At 35.5% G+C, this 16,910-nt stretch overlaps 1 protein-coding gene across 2 annotated transcripts in view; it reads left to right on the plus strand.

Annotated features, from left to right (window-relative positions):
- PTPRK (protein tyrosine phosphatase receptor type K) overlaps positions 1–16,910 on the plus strand; it is a 540,251-nt gene that overhangs the window by 408,540 nt on the left and 114,801 nt on the right. For both annotated transcript variants that reach the window (XM_026504778.4, XM_026504780.4), the window contains exon 8: positions 11,756–12,058. In XM_026504778.4, the coding sequence (XP_026360563.2) occupies positions 11,756–12,058 (303 nt within the window). The remainder of the gene's footprint in view (positions 1–11,755; positions 12,059–16,910) is intronic.

A 16,910-nucleotide genomic window follows, 5' to 3' on the forward strand; every position in this document is an offset into this window, starting at 1 on the left:
TATTTACCTCATATTTTCGGACAACCTAAGAAGTGTAGTCATTTATCTTCTTTTTAGGGATTAAAAAAAGGCATTGAAAATCGCCTCTGGAGTTTTGTCTTTACTATATACAACTCCTCAAAAGCCATCTTATTTTTTACACTACATATTATGTTTCCATATTATGGTTTTTTTTAGGGTTATATACAAATCACTCTACCTCTTGTGTCTGATTAATGCTGTTGCTAAATATTTTTATGAAAGATAAAGCTTATTTTTAAAGTAGGAGTCAATTTTTCTTTTTTTCTTCATAAATTAAGGAAATGCCTTTTCTTTTTTCTATTTTGTGCTTTATTCAAGTAGAGGCAGGTATCTATTGACTGTTTTTTTAAAATTTTATTTAGATTATAACACATAAGTGGAATATGCAATATCAGAGATGAATTGAAGTGGATTCATTGATAGTAATCACATGTTTCTTCCAATATAGTCTAATATTATCACATAAACATTTAAGAGAAAAACATTAAAGAGTCCCCAGATTTTCAGCTGCTCCTGTTCTGGAATGCGGATTCATGTTAAGACATTCAGTAACATTTATCTATTGGAAAGACAATTATCTTTGTCTTTTTTTCCTTGTCACTTTGGTATTCTTGTTCTCTAAAAATCAAATGCTTTCCTTAGTATTATTTTAGAGGGGATGCGAATGTTAAGGCTAGTAGAATTATCTGACAAACTTCAGTCAGACTCTTGAAAGCGATGAAAATGACATGTTTTGGTTTAATTTGATGATATGCTTAGGATTGTTCTGATGGTGCTGGGTAAATATTTCTGTGACTCTGCGGGAGGGCTGAGTGAGCCATCCACCCTGTCATTCTATATCCCCTGAGTCCAAGCTTGTCATTTTAACAACACAGCCAGAAAGCCAGAGAGCTGACAGTTGGTTTGTGATTATTCCTGGACCTGAGGCTCCCTCATGTTACCTTACTAATCAAGTCATCTCGCCAACTTATCATTAACGCAATTTGACCCATGGGAGCAGAGATGAAATCTTTTTGGCAAGACTAATGATGCTATGAGATTGAAAAGATGTGCCATGTAAAACCTTGATTATCCTCAATCCTTAGCACAAGGAAAAGAATAAAAATACAAAGCATCAGTAGGGAAAAGTAAAGACAGTCTCTTCCAAAGACCTTAAGTTTTTCCTCCCCCAAGGTATGCAAGTGTTTTCTTCCTTTTTCTTTTAATTTACCTTTGTTCAGAAATTTCATCTCAATTATTTTTTACTTTACACTAACAAATATTTTCCCTGGCAGTCAGGAAATTCACTTTCCTTATGTTTGTTTTGATAAATGGAATGAAAATTGTGCTTTGCAGTCAGCTTCGAAGATTTCTGATGAAAAGGCAGCGGGGAGCACGGAAGCTCCCTGTCATGCTTCACTGTTCTTGGCTCGTGTACATCTTTGACAAGATCTTCTTTTTTTCCCTTGGCATGAGCTTTGGGACATCTTCTGTTTTCCTCTGACTGACAGCCGGATAATAAGTTTTATCATTAAAAACTGATTCTCAGAAAGACGATCTTTGCTCTTGATTCTCTTGTAGCTGCTGAAGCTTTTGTTTTCACAACTCTTTCAGAAAAACTAGAGATTATCACTACAAAAGGACATGGATATTGACCTGTCATGTCACGTGTTGTTTAGCAAGTACCAAAAAAAATTAAATTCCCTTTTATCTATTATCTAGAACCACTTATTAAATCATCTCGCTGTTGAGAGGTGACTCAAAGTCAACATGTTCTGTCTGTTCATGTTGCCTTTATTTTTCTTAACCTTCAGAGAATTATTAAGTAATTCTTCATTTTATCCTATCAAGTTGGGTTAAATATTTGACACAAAAATTGGTACAGGCATAAATCCCCGGCTTGATCTGTTTAGAATTTAAGTAAGTTCAGTGATACGTGAACTTCCTTGTTTACCTGCTAATTGTATAATCCTGGCTATAGATTTGATATGTAAATTTTCTGCCATGTCTTTTTATTTTTCTTGATTTTATGTGACCACTTTCTCTGCAACAACTAGGAAGTAGATGAGCAATATGAGGAAAAAGGGAATGGGAAAAGTTGGTAAAATTGGCTGATCAACATTTGGCAGGGAAAACAAAGAAAACCAGGTAATACTGACATTTCTCATCACTTTTTTTTTTTCAATTTACAGGTAGTATTTTCTTAGGACTTATTGGAAATGAATGAATGGAAGAGGGCTTTATGCCAATTTGGTTGCACATCTCTCCACAGGGCAGTTAATAAAAGGAGTTGAGATTCACCAGCTAAAGAGTAGAATGGGAAAGGATTAGATTTTGCTTATAGTTCCAGTTTCTACACCTGCTTCTTAATGTAAGCCCCCCAACCCTATTTTCCAAGTATATCACAAATGGCCTTAAACCTTTTTAATTCCAGGGGCTCCTGGGTGGCTCATTGGTTAAGCATCCAACTCTTGACTTCAGCTCAGGTCATGATCTTAGGGTTGTCAGATGGAGCCCTGTGTTGGGCTCCGTGCTGGGTGTGGATCCTGCTTAAGATTCTCTCTTCTTTCTCTCTCTTTCTCTCTCCTTCTGCCCCCCCAACACTCACTTGTGTGCTTGCTCTTAAATAAATAAATAAACAAAGAAACAATTTAATTCCACTGCTAGTGTCCTCAGTCCTTCTGTCACAGATTTCACTCAGTCTGAACCTCCCCTGACTGATGGCTCAGGGGAAGGAATGGATTAGGGTATATACTGAACACAGATTTCAAAAAGTAGAATGATCTAGAGAGTTTGACTTCTTTTTTTCTTTTTTTTCACCAACTTAACTTTGACCTGGGTGGCTCACCAATTTCCAACCCAAAGTTACCTCTATCCCTATTGAAGTCACACTACTTCTTAGCCCTAATTATTCTCCCTAACACGTTGCAATCTTCGGATTTCTCTACCTCCAGTCCTGCACAACCTCCTTGTTACACAACCTTGATACAACCTCCAAATTAAGTTTTCTAAAGTAATTAATTCATTATATCAATTTTCTGCCCACTCAGTGATTCTCTGTAGCCTTTTAGATCAAGGGCAATCTCTTCCCATGCCATCCAACATATTCCCCATCTTTTCCCAATCAATTTTTCCTACATAATCTCCTACTGGATAACTTGTTCAGCAACTAAATAGGATTCACATTTTTTTTTCCTCTCCTTTTGTATTATTTACCCAGACTATGTCTGTAGATCTTCATGCCTTATCCATTGAGATCTAATGCAAATGTCTCCTCCATTGGACGAGTGGAAGTTCTTTCTCGCTTTTGAATTCCTATGTTTTATTCTATTCATATACCACTTATATCATACTGTTTTAATTATTGATCTTTTTTTTCTTAGCTACCATCTTTACTAAATACATATTAAGCTCCTTGAGGCCTATTATTGTTTCTTTCACTTAGCATCCTCCACAGTATCTGGTATCATGCACTTTATGTAAGAGGCAATAACAGGTGAATGACTTATACAAAATATTTTAATATGATACTTTGCTGCATGAAAGTTACTCCCTTGCTGTACTTCTTCCCAAGTTTCTGCCAAAATATTGCCCCACAGCTTTCTTCAATTTCTTGTTTCTTTCCTGAATTTCCTTTTACCGAAAAAGTAAAAATGAGAAAGAGAACTGTTTTATAAAATCATATGTATGGGAATACCTAATAAAGGTTTGAAAAATGGAAAGTAAAAAATCGGGATGAAAGAACATTTAATAGGGGCGCCTGGGTGGCTCAGTCGTTAAGCATCTGCCTTCGGCTCAGGGCGTGATCCCGGCGTTCTGGGATCAAGCCCCACATCGGGCTCCTCTGCTGGGAGCCTGCGTCTTCCTCTCCCACTCCCCCTGCTAATGTTCCCTCTCTCGCTGGCTGTCTCTCTGTCTGTCAAATAAATAAATAAAATCTTTAAAATAAAAAAAAAGAGAACATTTAATAAATTTCAAAACACTTGACAGGGCATTAATGAATGCGATCTCCATTGTTTTATCACCATTATGGTTATTTAGGTTGTTTGTTATAGATGCTATTTACTGTGATGCCCCGATGTGCCATTCACCGTGCTGGGTCATTTCTTTAAATTATTTAGTCCTCAAAACAGCAATACCCAGCTTATATATAACATAGTGAGTTTTCAGAAATACCCTTCTACCTCAGGTTATTCTGTGACTATCTTTATTTTCAATTTAGAAAATTAAAAATTTCATGTATTCATATCTCAGAAATATAATGAAGTTATTGGCGAGGCACAAGAATAATGGATCATTGCAAGGACTTTAGGTAATTTTATTGTTGAATTCTTTGATAGAATTTTCTCTGAATTAATGTCATAGTATTAGAACAGTCTAGAGTCTCTGCTGCTTATACTCTAATATAAAAATCCATCTGTATGTAGTCCCCCCCCACATCAGACCTAGTAGAATTCAGAGGAGTGGCATAGCAGAGTGCCTATCGTGTGGACGGTATATGTATATAAATGTACATGCATGAATACGTGTGTGTGTGTGTGTGTGTAGCTGAAAAGGTCCCACCTCAATAAAAACTGGGGAAAAAAGGGCACGTGCCAATTAAGAGAAAATGTAATTGGACAGTGATGTCCTCTGAGTTATTGCAGATGCCATAGAGCTCAAAATAATTGAGTTTTGTGCTGTGTGTGTGTTTACTTTGTTGAATGTGTGTTTCTGAAATTACACTAGGTGAAAGTAAAATTATGTTTTAAATCACTATTTTAGTAATAACAGTACAGTTTGCACCATTTATTTAAGCAACTGTGAAAAATGCAGATTTAAAAACATTATCTTGACCTTGTAGAATGAATACTTGCCTCTTAGAAAACTATTTCTTCCATAGCTCTTTTTTTTTATACCAATTAATAAAATACTGGTTACTGAAATTATAGTAGTGGTTTATACACAAATGTGTAGGATTTATAAGGCTACCCTTCCCTAATTTTAAATGAGAATTTTTAATATATGACTTATATGAGGGTCAATGTAAGCAGCATTTAAATACACCAAACAAAATTCTCACTCAAAGTTGAAACCTAGGTATTTTTTTACATACTACATAATAGACATAACTTTGCCAACTCATAGAAATAGAAGAACTGAGGATGTAGAACTGTTTTTTTTCACAGTGTATAAGCTGTGTAGCATTTATCTATCTACTTATCTATTTATTGAATATGAGATTAGGAAAGTAAAGGGTAGTGAGTTGCTTCTTTTTTCTTTTCTTTTTTCAAATTTTTATTTAAATTCTAGTTAGTTAATACATAGTGTAATTTTGATTTCAGAAGTAGAATTTAGTGGTTCATCACTTACATACAACACCCAGCGCTCATCATAGCAAGTGCCCTCCTTAATACCCATCACCCATCTAGACCACCCCCCACCTCCCTCCCTCCATCAACCTTCAGTTTGTTGTCTGTCTTTGAGAGTGTCTTATGGTTTGTTTCCCTCTCTTTTCCCCCTTCCTATATGTTCATCTGTTCTGTTTCTTAAATTCCACATATGAATGGAATCATATGGTATTTGTCTTTCTCTGACTGACTGCCTTTGCTTAGCATGATACACTTTAGCTCCCTCCTGTTGCAAATGGCAAGATTTCATTCTTTTTGATGGCTGACTAATATTCCATCATATATATACACACACACACATGCACACACATACACACACACACACACACACTTTAGCTCCCTCCTGTTGCAAATGGCAAGATTTCATTCTTTTTGACGGCCGACTAATATTCCATCACACACACACACACACACACACACACACACACACACACACCCCACAACGTTATCCATTCATCAGTCAATGGACATTTGGGCTCTTTCCATAATTTGGGTATTGTTGATAATGACATTGCGGTGTGTGCTTCCCTTCAAATCAGTATTTTTTGGATCCTTTGGGTAAATACCTAATAGTGCAATTACTGGATCATAGAGTAGTTCTATTTTTAACTTTTTGAAGAGCCTCCATACCATTTTCCAGAGTGGCTGCACCAGTTTGCATTCCCACCAACAGTGCAAGAGGGTTCCCCTTTCTACACATTCTCACCAACATTTGTTGTTTCCTGACTTGTTAATTTTAGTCATTCTGACAGGTGTGAGGTGGTTTCTCATCGTGGTTTTGATTCGTATTTCGCTGATGATGAGTGATGTTGAGCATCTTTTCATGTATCTGTTGGCCATCTGGATGTCTTCTTTGGAAAAATGTCTATTCATGTCTTCTGGCATTTCTTAACTGGACTATTTGTTTTTTGGGTGTTGAGTTTGATAAGTTCTTTATAGATTTTGGATACTAACCCTTTATCAGATATGTCATTTGCAAATTATCTTCTACCATTCCGTACACTGCCGTTTAGTTTTGTTGATTATTTCCTTCACTGTGCAGAAGGCTTTTATCTTGATGAACTCCCAATAGTTCATTTTTGCTTTTCTTTCTCTTGCCTCCAAGTTGCTTCTGCTTTTGACATTGAGTCACTCCATGTGGATACATTTGCATCTGGTCTTGTTCTTCCAAGCCCAGTTTGTGCATACTTTGCCGTAGCTCTAGGGCTATTCAGAACTTCTTCAAGCAGTTCCAATAGCTATTCAACTAGAGCAGAATTAAATAGCTCATACATTCCCTGTTTTCAGTGCTCTATAGAGGGGTTTTATAGAGGAAGCCCGAAGGCAAAAAGAAATTGGATATAATAAGATTAGTTAGAAGAACATTTCTACTTAAATTTATAAATAGGAAAATTAATTCTCTAATTATTTTATGGTTAGCTTAGGAGAAAATGTAGAAATACATAGTAAGTAATATAACAAAGAAGATTTAAGATTTGCTTCTTAAGGCTCTCAGTCCAGGAAGTGTTATATAGCTTCCTTTTTCCCTACTACTTTTCATTTCCACATTTTTCACATTCCTGTGTCTATTTTAATTTATTATTTTTTCTAGTTTTTTCTTTTTTTATCATGTTAAGTGTACTCTTTAATTCCAATGCCCTATTTCCCTCATCCCCCTACCCACCTCCTTTCTGGTAATCATCAGTTTATTCTCTATGGTTAAGAGTCTATTTCCTGGTTTGTCTCTCTCTCTTTTATTTTTGCTTTTGCTCATTTGTTTTGTTTCTTAAATTCCACATATGAGTGAGGTCATATGATATTTGTCTTTCTCTGACTTATTTTGCTTAGCATTATACTCCCTACCTCTATCCCTCTGTTGCAAATGGCAAGATTTCATTATTTTTTTAATGCTGAATAATATTCCATATATATATCATGTCTTCTTTATCCATTCAGCAGTTGATGGACAGTGGGCTTTTTCCATAATTTGGCTATTGTAGATAATGCTGCTGTAAATATCAGGGTGCATGTATTACTTTGAATTAGTATTTTTGTGTCCTTTGGGTAAATACCCAGTGGTGGAATTAATGGATCATATGGTATTTCTATTTTTAATGTTTTGAGGAACCTCCATACTGTTTCCCACAGTGGCTGTACCAGCTTGCATTTCCACCAACAGTGCAAGAGGGTTCCTTTTTCTCCACATCCTCACACCAAACTGTGTTGTTTCTTGTGTTTTTGATTTTAGCCATTCTGACAGGTGTGACAGGTTTTCTTTTTCTTTGAACAGGCTCTACGTTTGCTGTTCAGAACCATGGTATTTCTATGATGACTGCACTGTAAAGTCATCTGTAAACTTTAGATCATTACTAGGAATATCTGCTGGTTTTATTTGTTTGTTTGTTTATTGTCTCATTGTCTCTATTCATTTCCTAATTGACTTAGATAATTTTTCCCCACTCCCTTCAATGAAGTTATGTCATATATCTCTAACACAGTTACATTTTTTAAATTTAATTTTTATTTTTTAATAAATTTATAACCCCTTTACCCATTTTTCCACCGCCATACTCCCACTCTGGCAACCATTAGTTTGTTCTCAGTATCTCTGAACTTCATTCATTATTTTTCTTTTCTTTTTTTTAAATTTTTTTAGATTCCCCATATAAGAGAAATCATATGATATTTGTCTTTGTCTGCCTGACATTTCACTTAGCATGATACCCTCAAGGTCCATTCATGCTGCCACACGTGGCAAGATTTCATTATTGTTATGGCTGAATAATATTTCACTGTTGACGTGTATAGACACATGCATACTTCGGTTGTTTCCATATCTTGGCTTTATAAATAATCTGCAATACATATGATGGTGCATGTGTCTTCCAAGTTAGTGTTTTATTTTATTTGTATAAATACCCAAAAGTGGAATTGCTGAATCGTAGGGTAGTTCTATTTTTAATTTTTTGAGGAACTTCTATTCTGTTTTCCATAGTTATTGCATCAGTTTACATTCCCAACAACAGTGCTCGAGGACTCCCTTTTCTCCACATATTTGCCAACACTTGTTATTTTTTTCTCTTTTTGATAGTAGTCATACCGATTGGTATGAGCTGACATCTCATTGTGTTTTTCCTTTGCATTTCCCTAGTGATTAATGATGTTGAACATCTTTTCATGTACCCATTGGCCATCTCTATGTCATCTTTGGACAAATGTGTATTCAGATCTCCTGCCCATTTTTTAATTAGTTTTGTTTTTTTTTTTTGCTATTGAGTTGTATGAGTTCTTTATGTATTTTGATTATTAGCCCCTTATCAGAGGTGTCAATATTTTCTCCCATTGAGTAGGTTGCCTTTTCATCTTGTTGATCATTTCCTTTGCTGTGTAGAAGCGTTTTGTTTAGAATGATGCAGTCCTACTTATCTGTTTTTGCTTTTCTTGCTTTCACTTTTTTGTGTCAGATTCAGAAAATCTGTGTCAGGGGGTTTATTGCCTGTGTTTTTTTCTAGGAGTTTTATGGTTTCAGGTCTTACTTTGAAGTCTAATCTATTTTGAGTTAATTTTTGTAAATGGTGCAAAATAGTGGTCTAGTTTCATTCTTTTTGTGTGGCTGTCCAGCTTTCCCAACACCTTTTATTAAAGAGACTGTTCTCTCCCCATTGTATATTCTTGGCTCCTTTGCTATAAATAATTCTCTCTATTCTGTTCCACTGATCTATGTGTCTGTTTTGGTGTCAATACAATACTCTTCTAATTACTGTAGCTTTGTAATGTAATTTGAAATCAGGGAGCATGATACCTGTAGCCTTGTTCTTCATTCTGAAGATTGCTTTGACTTTTCAGGGTCTTTAATGGTTCCATACAAATATTAGGATTGTTTTGTTCTATTTCTTTCAAAAATGCCACTGAAATTTTTAAGAAGATTTTATTTATTTATTTTAGAGAGAAAGAGAGAGCATGAGAGAGAGAGAGAGAGAGATGGGGAGGGACAAAGGGGGGGGGACAAATCTCAGGCAGATGAGGGAATGATCTCATGACCCTGAGATCATGACCTGAGCTGTAACCAAGAGTCAGACATTTTTTTTTGAAGATTTTATTTATTTATTTATTTGACAGAGAGAGGCAGTCAGCAAGATAGGGAATACAAGCAGGGGGAGTGGGAGAGGAAGAAGCAGGCTCCTAGTGGAGAAGCCTGATGTGGGGCTTGATTCCAGATCGCCGGGGTCACGCCCTGAGCCAAAGGCAGATGCTTAACGACCGAGCCACCCAAGCGCCCCAAGAGTCAGACATTTAACCAACTGAGCCACCCAGGCATCCCGCCATTTGAATTTTGATAGTATCACACTGAATCTGTAGATTGCTTTGGGTAGTACAGATATTTTAACAATATTGATTCTTCCAATTCATGAACATAGAATATCCATTTATTTGTGTCTTCTTCAATTTTTTATGCTTTTGTTATGCTTTTAAAATTGCATTAGAATGCAGGGTAAGTGCAAATTGAATAGTAGGGTAAAATGAAAAGATGATGAAAGAGAGTGAGCACTTGGAAATAGAGAAATTTATAAAGGGGGGAATTTCAGATTCAAAATAAGAGGTTTCTCAAGTATATAAATACTAGATCTAAAAAAAAAAAAAAAACCAGAGGAATAAATACTTGTTGGTGTTTGTGCTCATTATTTTATGGGAGATTTTCATTCATATACTCCAAGTATTTTAGGGAGAAATCTTACTTTCTTATTCTAGATACTTTTGTCACAAAGTGTGGCCTAACCTGAATATGACCTCTAAATTCTATCAGGTTGCTACCATTAGGCAGTGAAATCACAATTTATCTGGGAATTTGGGGATGGTGGTACCTGCAACTGCCCGGTCATCTCGGTGGTCAGGGATGCCAAAAAATGTGTTTGCACTGAGCTGTAGACTGAACTCTAAGTGTCATCACCTCACTCCTGTGCCTGGTGGGGACATGTGAGCCCAGAACTAGACATAATAAAGAGTTTTATGTGTTTTTTTAATGATTAGAAAGCCACGTCTTTCTTCCAACCTACTTACAATGCTTAATGTAAAACACGTAAAACAAAAGTGATAAAATAAGGAGACTGGATACTGTGAGTAATCAGAAGACTGGCACACAGCATTTAAAAAAATCTAAGCATTGGATTCTACCACGGATTAATTTGCATGTATATGTATGTATTTTTGTAGTTTTGAGGTTGTAAATGGCCACCAGAGTGTATTTCAGATGGCACACATAATACATTGAACTGGAATCCCAATTTGGGCTTGCCATCTGTGTACTGTGCTGATTATTTTTACAGAACTGAGATTTTAATCTCAAAAGTGAAAATTTATAAAACACTCAAATTGGGCTTTTTGTATTATTTATTTTCCTTCTTTTTTGTCTACTGACTCCCATTTAGCAAGAGCATTGACTATTCTTTGTGAGTTAAGGGAGGTACCAACATGGCTTTGACCTTGGCCTTGATTTTAATCTCTTTGCCCAATCAACATGTGAAAGCTTAGCTGTGTTTTGGTTTGTTTACTGTGTAGACTTTGCCATGGCCATGACTTCCACAGAGTAATTATTTTGATTAAGTTAGACAGTTAAAGTTAGTCTTGCATGAGGAAAGAATACACTTGGGAAGCGGTGATGGATGGACTCCAATCTTCAGAGTGTTTAGTTCTGCCAGCATTTTCCAGTTGAATGGAAATTCACCTCCCAGTTTGGTTTGGGTGACAGTGAATGGACTGTCAGACCTGAGTGTTTCCTAGAAAAAGATGGAAAGAGATCAAGAAGGATCGATGACACTGTGACTATCCACATGTGTTCCTGCAATTTTTCTCAGATACTTTTCTGCTTTGATGAACAACATCATTACTGAAATAATAAATGTTAATTAATATCTGCGTCACTTTTTGGTAAATGGTAGTTTAGTATTACAATTAGACTAATTAGTATACACCATAGCTGGTGACATGACAAATCATAGAGCAGAACGTGTTGACTCTTATCCATTATGATATATTAGCTAATTCACTTGCTCAGTAACGACAAGAGAAAAAGAGAGATGGGAAATTGGGCAGTAACAACAGCAACTATAAAGGCATTATGGCCACATTTTCAGGCTTTTGTCTTTCCGCCATGTTCCTGAGTACTGCGGATTGTTAACATTTTCCATTTCTTTTCGCATTGGTAAATCCTAGCCCCTGATAGAAACCTTCAGGAATTAAGATCATGAGTACATAAAGAAAAGGAGAATAAAAGATGACTTCCACATTTCCCTAGGTTTACACATGCTGTGTCATGCTCAGTGCTTGATTTTACCAAGATTATTCATTGTAAGGTTGACAGCCATCTGCATCTTTGATTTATGTTTCAGAACCTATGCGAACCCCAAAGACGTTAAAGATTGCTGAGATACAGGCAAGACGCATTGCTGTGGACTGGGAATCCTTGGGTTATAACATTACTCGTTGCCACACTTTTAATGTCACTATCTGCTACCATTACTTCCGCGGTCACAACGAGAGCAAGGCAGACTGTTTGGACATGGACCCCAAAGCCCCTCAGCATGTTGTGAGCCATCTGCCACCCTATACAAACGTCAGCCTCAAGATGATCCTAACCAATCCAGAAGGCAGGAAGGAGAGTGAAGAGACGATTATTCAGACGGATGAAGACGGTATGTTCATACTTCGTTATTTTAAAAAGGGGGATTATATAACAGGATTATGTCATTGCTTCCAGTTTTCTCTAGAGTCGCCAAAATTGAATCGGGTTCAGAAATCTGCTAAATACTCTTAACGAGATTAACTTTGGAAAGAGTTTGCCTTTAACTAAAGACCTTAACATTCTTCAGCGTAGCATCAAATACTAGATGAAATGTCCCTCTCCTGTTTTCTGTTTTTATATGTTAGAGAAGTCACTGCTACACCAAAGTTTAAATAAAGTTTTTCCTCTTAAATGTGCAAAAATAATTTTCACTATTCATGGCATTACATCATTTACCTATTGGTGAAATGCACTTGGTTAACATTTAGTTTTTTACGTTTTACAAACCAATATTAGCAGCTTTCATTTTCCTTAACATTTGAAAACAGCACCATTTGCCTGTTCCACTCATTTTTAGATGGTTTCGTGTAAGTTTAAATATAAAAGAAGGTTGAAGTTCATATCTTATGGCTTATTTAGTGAGTGGAGGCAAAGCTGAACTGGGAGTCAGGAATCCTGAGTTTTCAGTCCTGGCACTAATAACTCTATCACCTTACCCAATCTGTTTACTTCTCTAGATTTCCATTTCTCATCCCTATATGAAAAGTTTAAATAAGATGATCTCTCAGGTTCCATCTGCTTCTAAATTTCTCCATGAATAGCCTGTCAGTAGGGCCACATTTTTGTTTGGACTTCAGAAAACAGGATATATTTCATACCCAACTGTTTCCAATTTCCCTCAAGTTCTGAACTTTAGGCCCAGATGTATATTTTGATGACTATCAAGTATGAGAGTGCCTTAAGATAGGTCAGTATACTACAGTTTCTAGAAGTTTCTCCGTATCACTTCAAGCCTTCTCACTCTGAAAAGTAGAAATGACCCAGATTTGCTCTATTATTTTCAGTCATAAAGGGAAGTGAGAGCTTTTCAACCTCATTTAGCTCAGATTTTGAAGAAAACAATATTGTCCTAAAACTATGCATAGAGTTATTCTCATATTCCTAAAATTTTCAAAGAATAAACCTAAGACTTACTTATGATAAATGTATTTTGTCATGTTTAAGGTAACCGAACATGATTACCTCAACTATCATGTTTGAATTTGCACCTGATCTAAGCCTTAATAATATTTCAGATAACAAAAGTTGCTCTGATACATAAGCACACACTCATAACCCCCCCACACATACAAAACACACCCCAACATATGATTATATAAGAAAGAATAATTAGCATAGTTGTGTTATGGATGGATGATAGAAACGGAAAGTCTAAGCAGATTCGAAAGCTTTGAAAAATCTCTATCTCATTTCATAAAGTAGGATAAATACTAAAATGTCTGTATTACACTAGACATTTGTAAGCCATGGTTTTAGTAATAATGTATTTACACACTTTATTGCCTACCCTTAAAATTTTAAAAACTTGATTTCTTAGTCATTTTAGACTTGGTTACACTTGTGTTTTTTCTGCCAATCACTCTCTAATAATATAATTCATTTTGGTGGTATATTTTGGTATGGCTTTTAGCTTGCCTTTCTTTCCCATAAGCCAAAGAATGTAGTCAGGCTCATATAACTTTTTCATATTTCATTAAATTTTTAAATGTATTTTTGGGTGTACATACAACTAGATTAATAGGAAGTGAATTGCTGTGGAATCTTAAATTATGTCCCAAATTCATCAACTTCATGACTGTGCTATTTCATATAGAAACAGTTTTATAAACATAAGATGAAATTAAATATATAGTATATAATTTCAATATTGTTTCTTATTCTAGTTTTATTTTAAGGTATGTTTTGAAGAACTTTTTTACTAGCTGTAATGATATTGAGTTGCATGTTACTATTTCATAGCATGGTCACAAAGTAATTCTTTCTACTGTGACAACTTTTTTTCTTCTCCTCTGTTTTATATACTTTGTATAAAGTATTTTCAAGTAACTCAGTCTTCAGATCTGCTCACATGAGCTCCAGTTTCTACATAGAATGCTTGATATGATTCAATGTTCCGGAGGGGGGGACAGAATATCTAAATCATAATTTATTGTTGTAAAGATCAATGGGTTATGATGATCTAATTAAGTCAGTCTTACTAAATTATTGCTGCCCTATATACATAGGAAAAGAATAAATTATCAACCATCTAATAAAAGAATATAATTTCATGAAAAGAATTCTAGGGACATCCATAAATCATGAGAGCAAAGCTAAAATGATTTCCCACCAGAACCCTAAGGTAGAATTTATATTTAATTTATTGCATACATTTTTTTAATGCATGGATAGAATTTTTTGTATGAGATTTTGTTTTCATTTTTTATCCTAGCATTTACAAAAATCAATATTATGAAGTTAGCTCAGCAGAAAACCCTGGTTTGGGGACATTTTTTGCTAATACAGAGCTATTTTTAAATGTACATTTATTATATTTTAAAGTTTGTAGTGCTTATTTAATATAATCTTGCCCCACCCACATTTCATTTTTCCTCTCTCTTCCATTTTGAGAGTTATATTTTAAAGGACTTTCTTATACGCAAAAAAGAAAAAAAAATAGCTGAAACTGCTTTCAAATAAATCACAAGCAGGGGAATGAAAGTCAGCATTCTGTCTCCATTAAAAGTTGTTGATGTGGAAATGTGAAGTGACGTTCCCTGCAATATGAAGACGGCCATGATGATGGTCTTAGTAACTTCATGTTCTATTTACACAAATCAAAGTACATACAGACATTCTGCATTGACGTTGCCTTCCTTCAGAGGTGTAGAGTTATTAAATATAATTTACTGTGCCCACTCCCCACCCCACCTGTTTATGTGTGTGTTTTGTAGTTCACCTAAGTGTAGTTCTTTCTCTTGTCTGCTCTACTAGTCCGGGTGCAAGAGCAGTAGCATGGTACTATCTTGGCCATAATTTTTCCACAGACTTTTCCCTCTTGCAAATATGACCTGTAAGTACTTTAAGTGGATTTTATTGACAAAGTAGAATATGTGTAAGAAGAGCAGAGAGGGGCGCCTGGGTGGTTCAGCCGGTTAAGCATCCGACTCTTGATCTCAGCTCAGGTCTTAATCTCAGGATCTTGATGTCAGGGTCATGAGTTCAGGCCCCATGGGCTCCATGCTGGGTGTAGAGCCCATTTTAAAAAAAAGAAGAAGAAGAAGAGCAGAAAAACACAAATTCTAGGAAGAATGCTCTTTAATTCTACTCCTCTTCCAGTGCAGAATTATGCAAACATTTTTAAGTATCTTTATTTGTAAACAAAATACATCTACACCATTTTATATATTAGTTGGCCAAATTGTGGTTAGTGAACACAGGTAGTAATTATAATACCATCAAATAAACATTTCTCACTAATTGGGGTCTTGCCTCCTCCTTCCTTCAGCAGCCACCATCTGTGGAAGTTATGGAAAGGTGAAGAAATACTTTTCCTTAATTACAATCATAAGCTTATTTTCACTCCACTCAAATGGCATAACACCTATCACCCTTGTTAGTTAACAAACTAACACCCATGGCAGCTTCCGTAAGTGCCCCAGAGTACACATAGGGGCCGTGATGGCCTCTCTGCCTTGATCAACTGTGGTCTGTGCCAATACAGGGGACCTGGGACATGCAGGCAAGTGGATGCCTTTGGTTAAGTTCTCCCTACACCCTCAGCTGACAGATGCATGTACATATCTCCTGAAGTTTAGTGCTGGCATCTTTTCTGTATATGGATTTCTTTCCTTTATGGTTTTTTTCTTTATGAATTTATTATTAATGTGCCAAATTATATTGGCTGTCCCAGAGGTCATAACATCATTCATCGTCTCCTTGTGGTCTGAAATAAATCTTCCTATTTTGACGTATCGTTCAGAATGTCTTGATGCTGCTAGCTACGATGCAGTGCATTTCCTTTGATCCAGTGATTTTTAATTTACTTCAGTCCTCACAAAATTGCTGTATACTCTGCAACTACATTTCTAGATAATGCCATGTGTGAAGTTCGCTGAAACGTTAGATTAAGGAAAAATATTAATTAAAAACCATACTTGCCCAATATTGGGTCAGTATTTCAAAAGAAAACACATTTTTTTAAGCAAAGTAGGATGGATAGGGTATATATTTAAACATTATCAGAACAAGAAACTGGATATTTGTGTGAATAAATAGCAACTATGTATTTAGATAAAATATATAAAAGCAAAGAGCAAAAGTCTCTGATGTTTTATATTTTGTCAGTAGAAACTGACACATTGTTCATTGCTGCCACTGGGTATTGTCAGTTATATGACATTTGCAAATAAAGACTGGTATGAAGGTTTCTCAACTCTTGTCATACCTGGGGACACTTCAGAACTGGTTATGATGATTGTTGAATTCCGAACAAGTCTGATGTTATAAAATGGTTTGATGCTTAGCTTTGCAAAAGGGAGTATCACTTAAAAGACTGAAGCAATGATATTTCAACCTATTTTAAAGGTTGCTTTTTTTTTTTTTTTTGAATTGTAATAATCAGTGCTGTCTTTTTTAAGTTACAGAAATTTAATAAGGATAGCAGTAAGACTCAGATTGACTGTTAATGGGCATTTCAATTCAGTATTCAGTGATTTGGCTTTTAAGTCCAAGGAGTGTTAATTATTATTATAATTCATTATTTAATGAAATTTGTTTATGGAGACACTTTAGGAGCTTATCATAATCTTCAGAATATCTTTCGGGGAAATATAACTCTGTTCTTGAAACAAATTACAAATGAGATCTTCATGTTATTAGAGGTATACAAAAGAGAAAACTAGACTATACAATTTATTCAACTCTCTAATGTGATAGAATAT

Source organism: Ursus arctos, unplaced genomic scaffold, assembly GCF_023065955.2.
Source record: "Ursus arctos isolate Adak ecotype North America unplaced genomic scaffold, UrsArc2.0 scaffold_13, whole genome shotgun sequence".
Classification (NCBI taxonomy): domain Eukaryota; kingdom Metazoa; phylum Chordata; class Mammalia; order Carnivora; family Ursidae; genus Ursus; species Ursus arctos.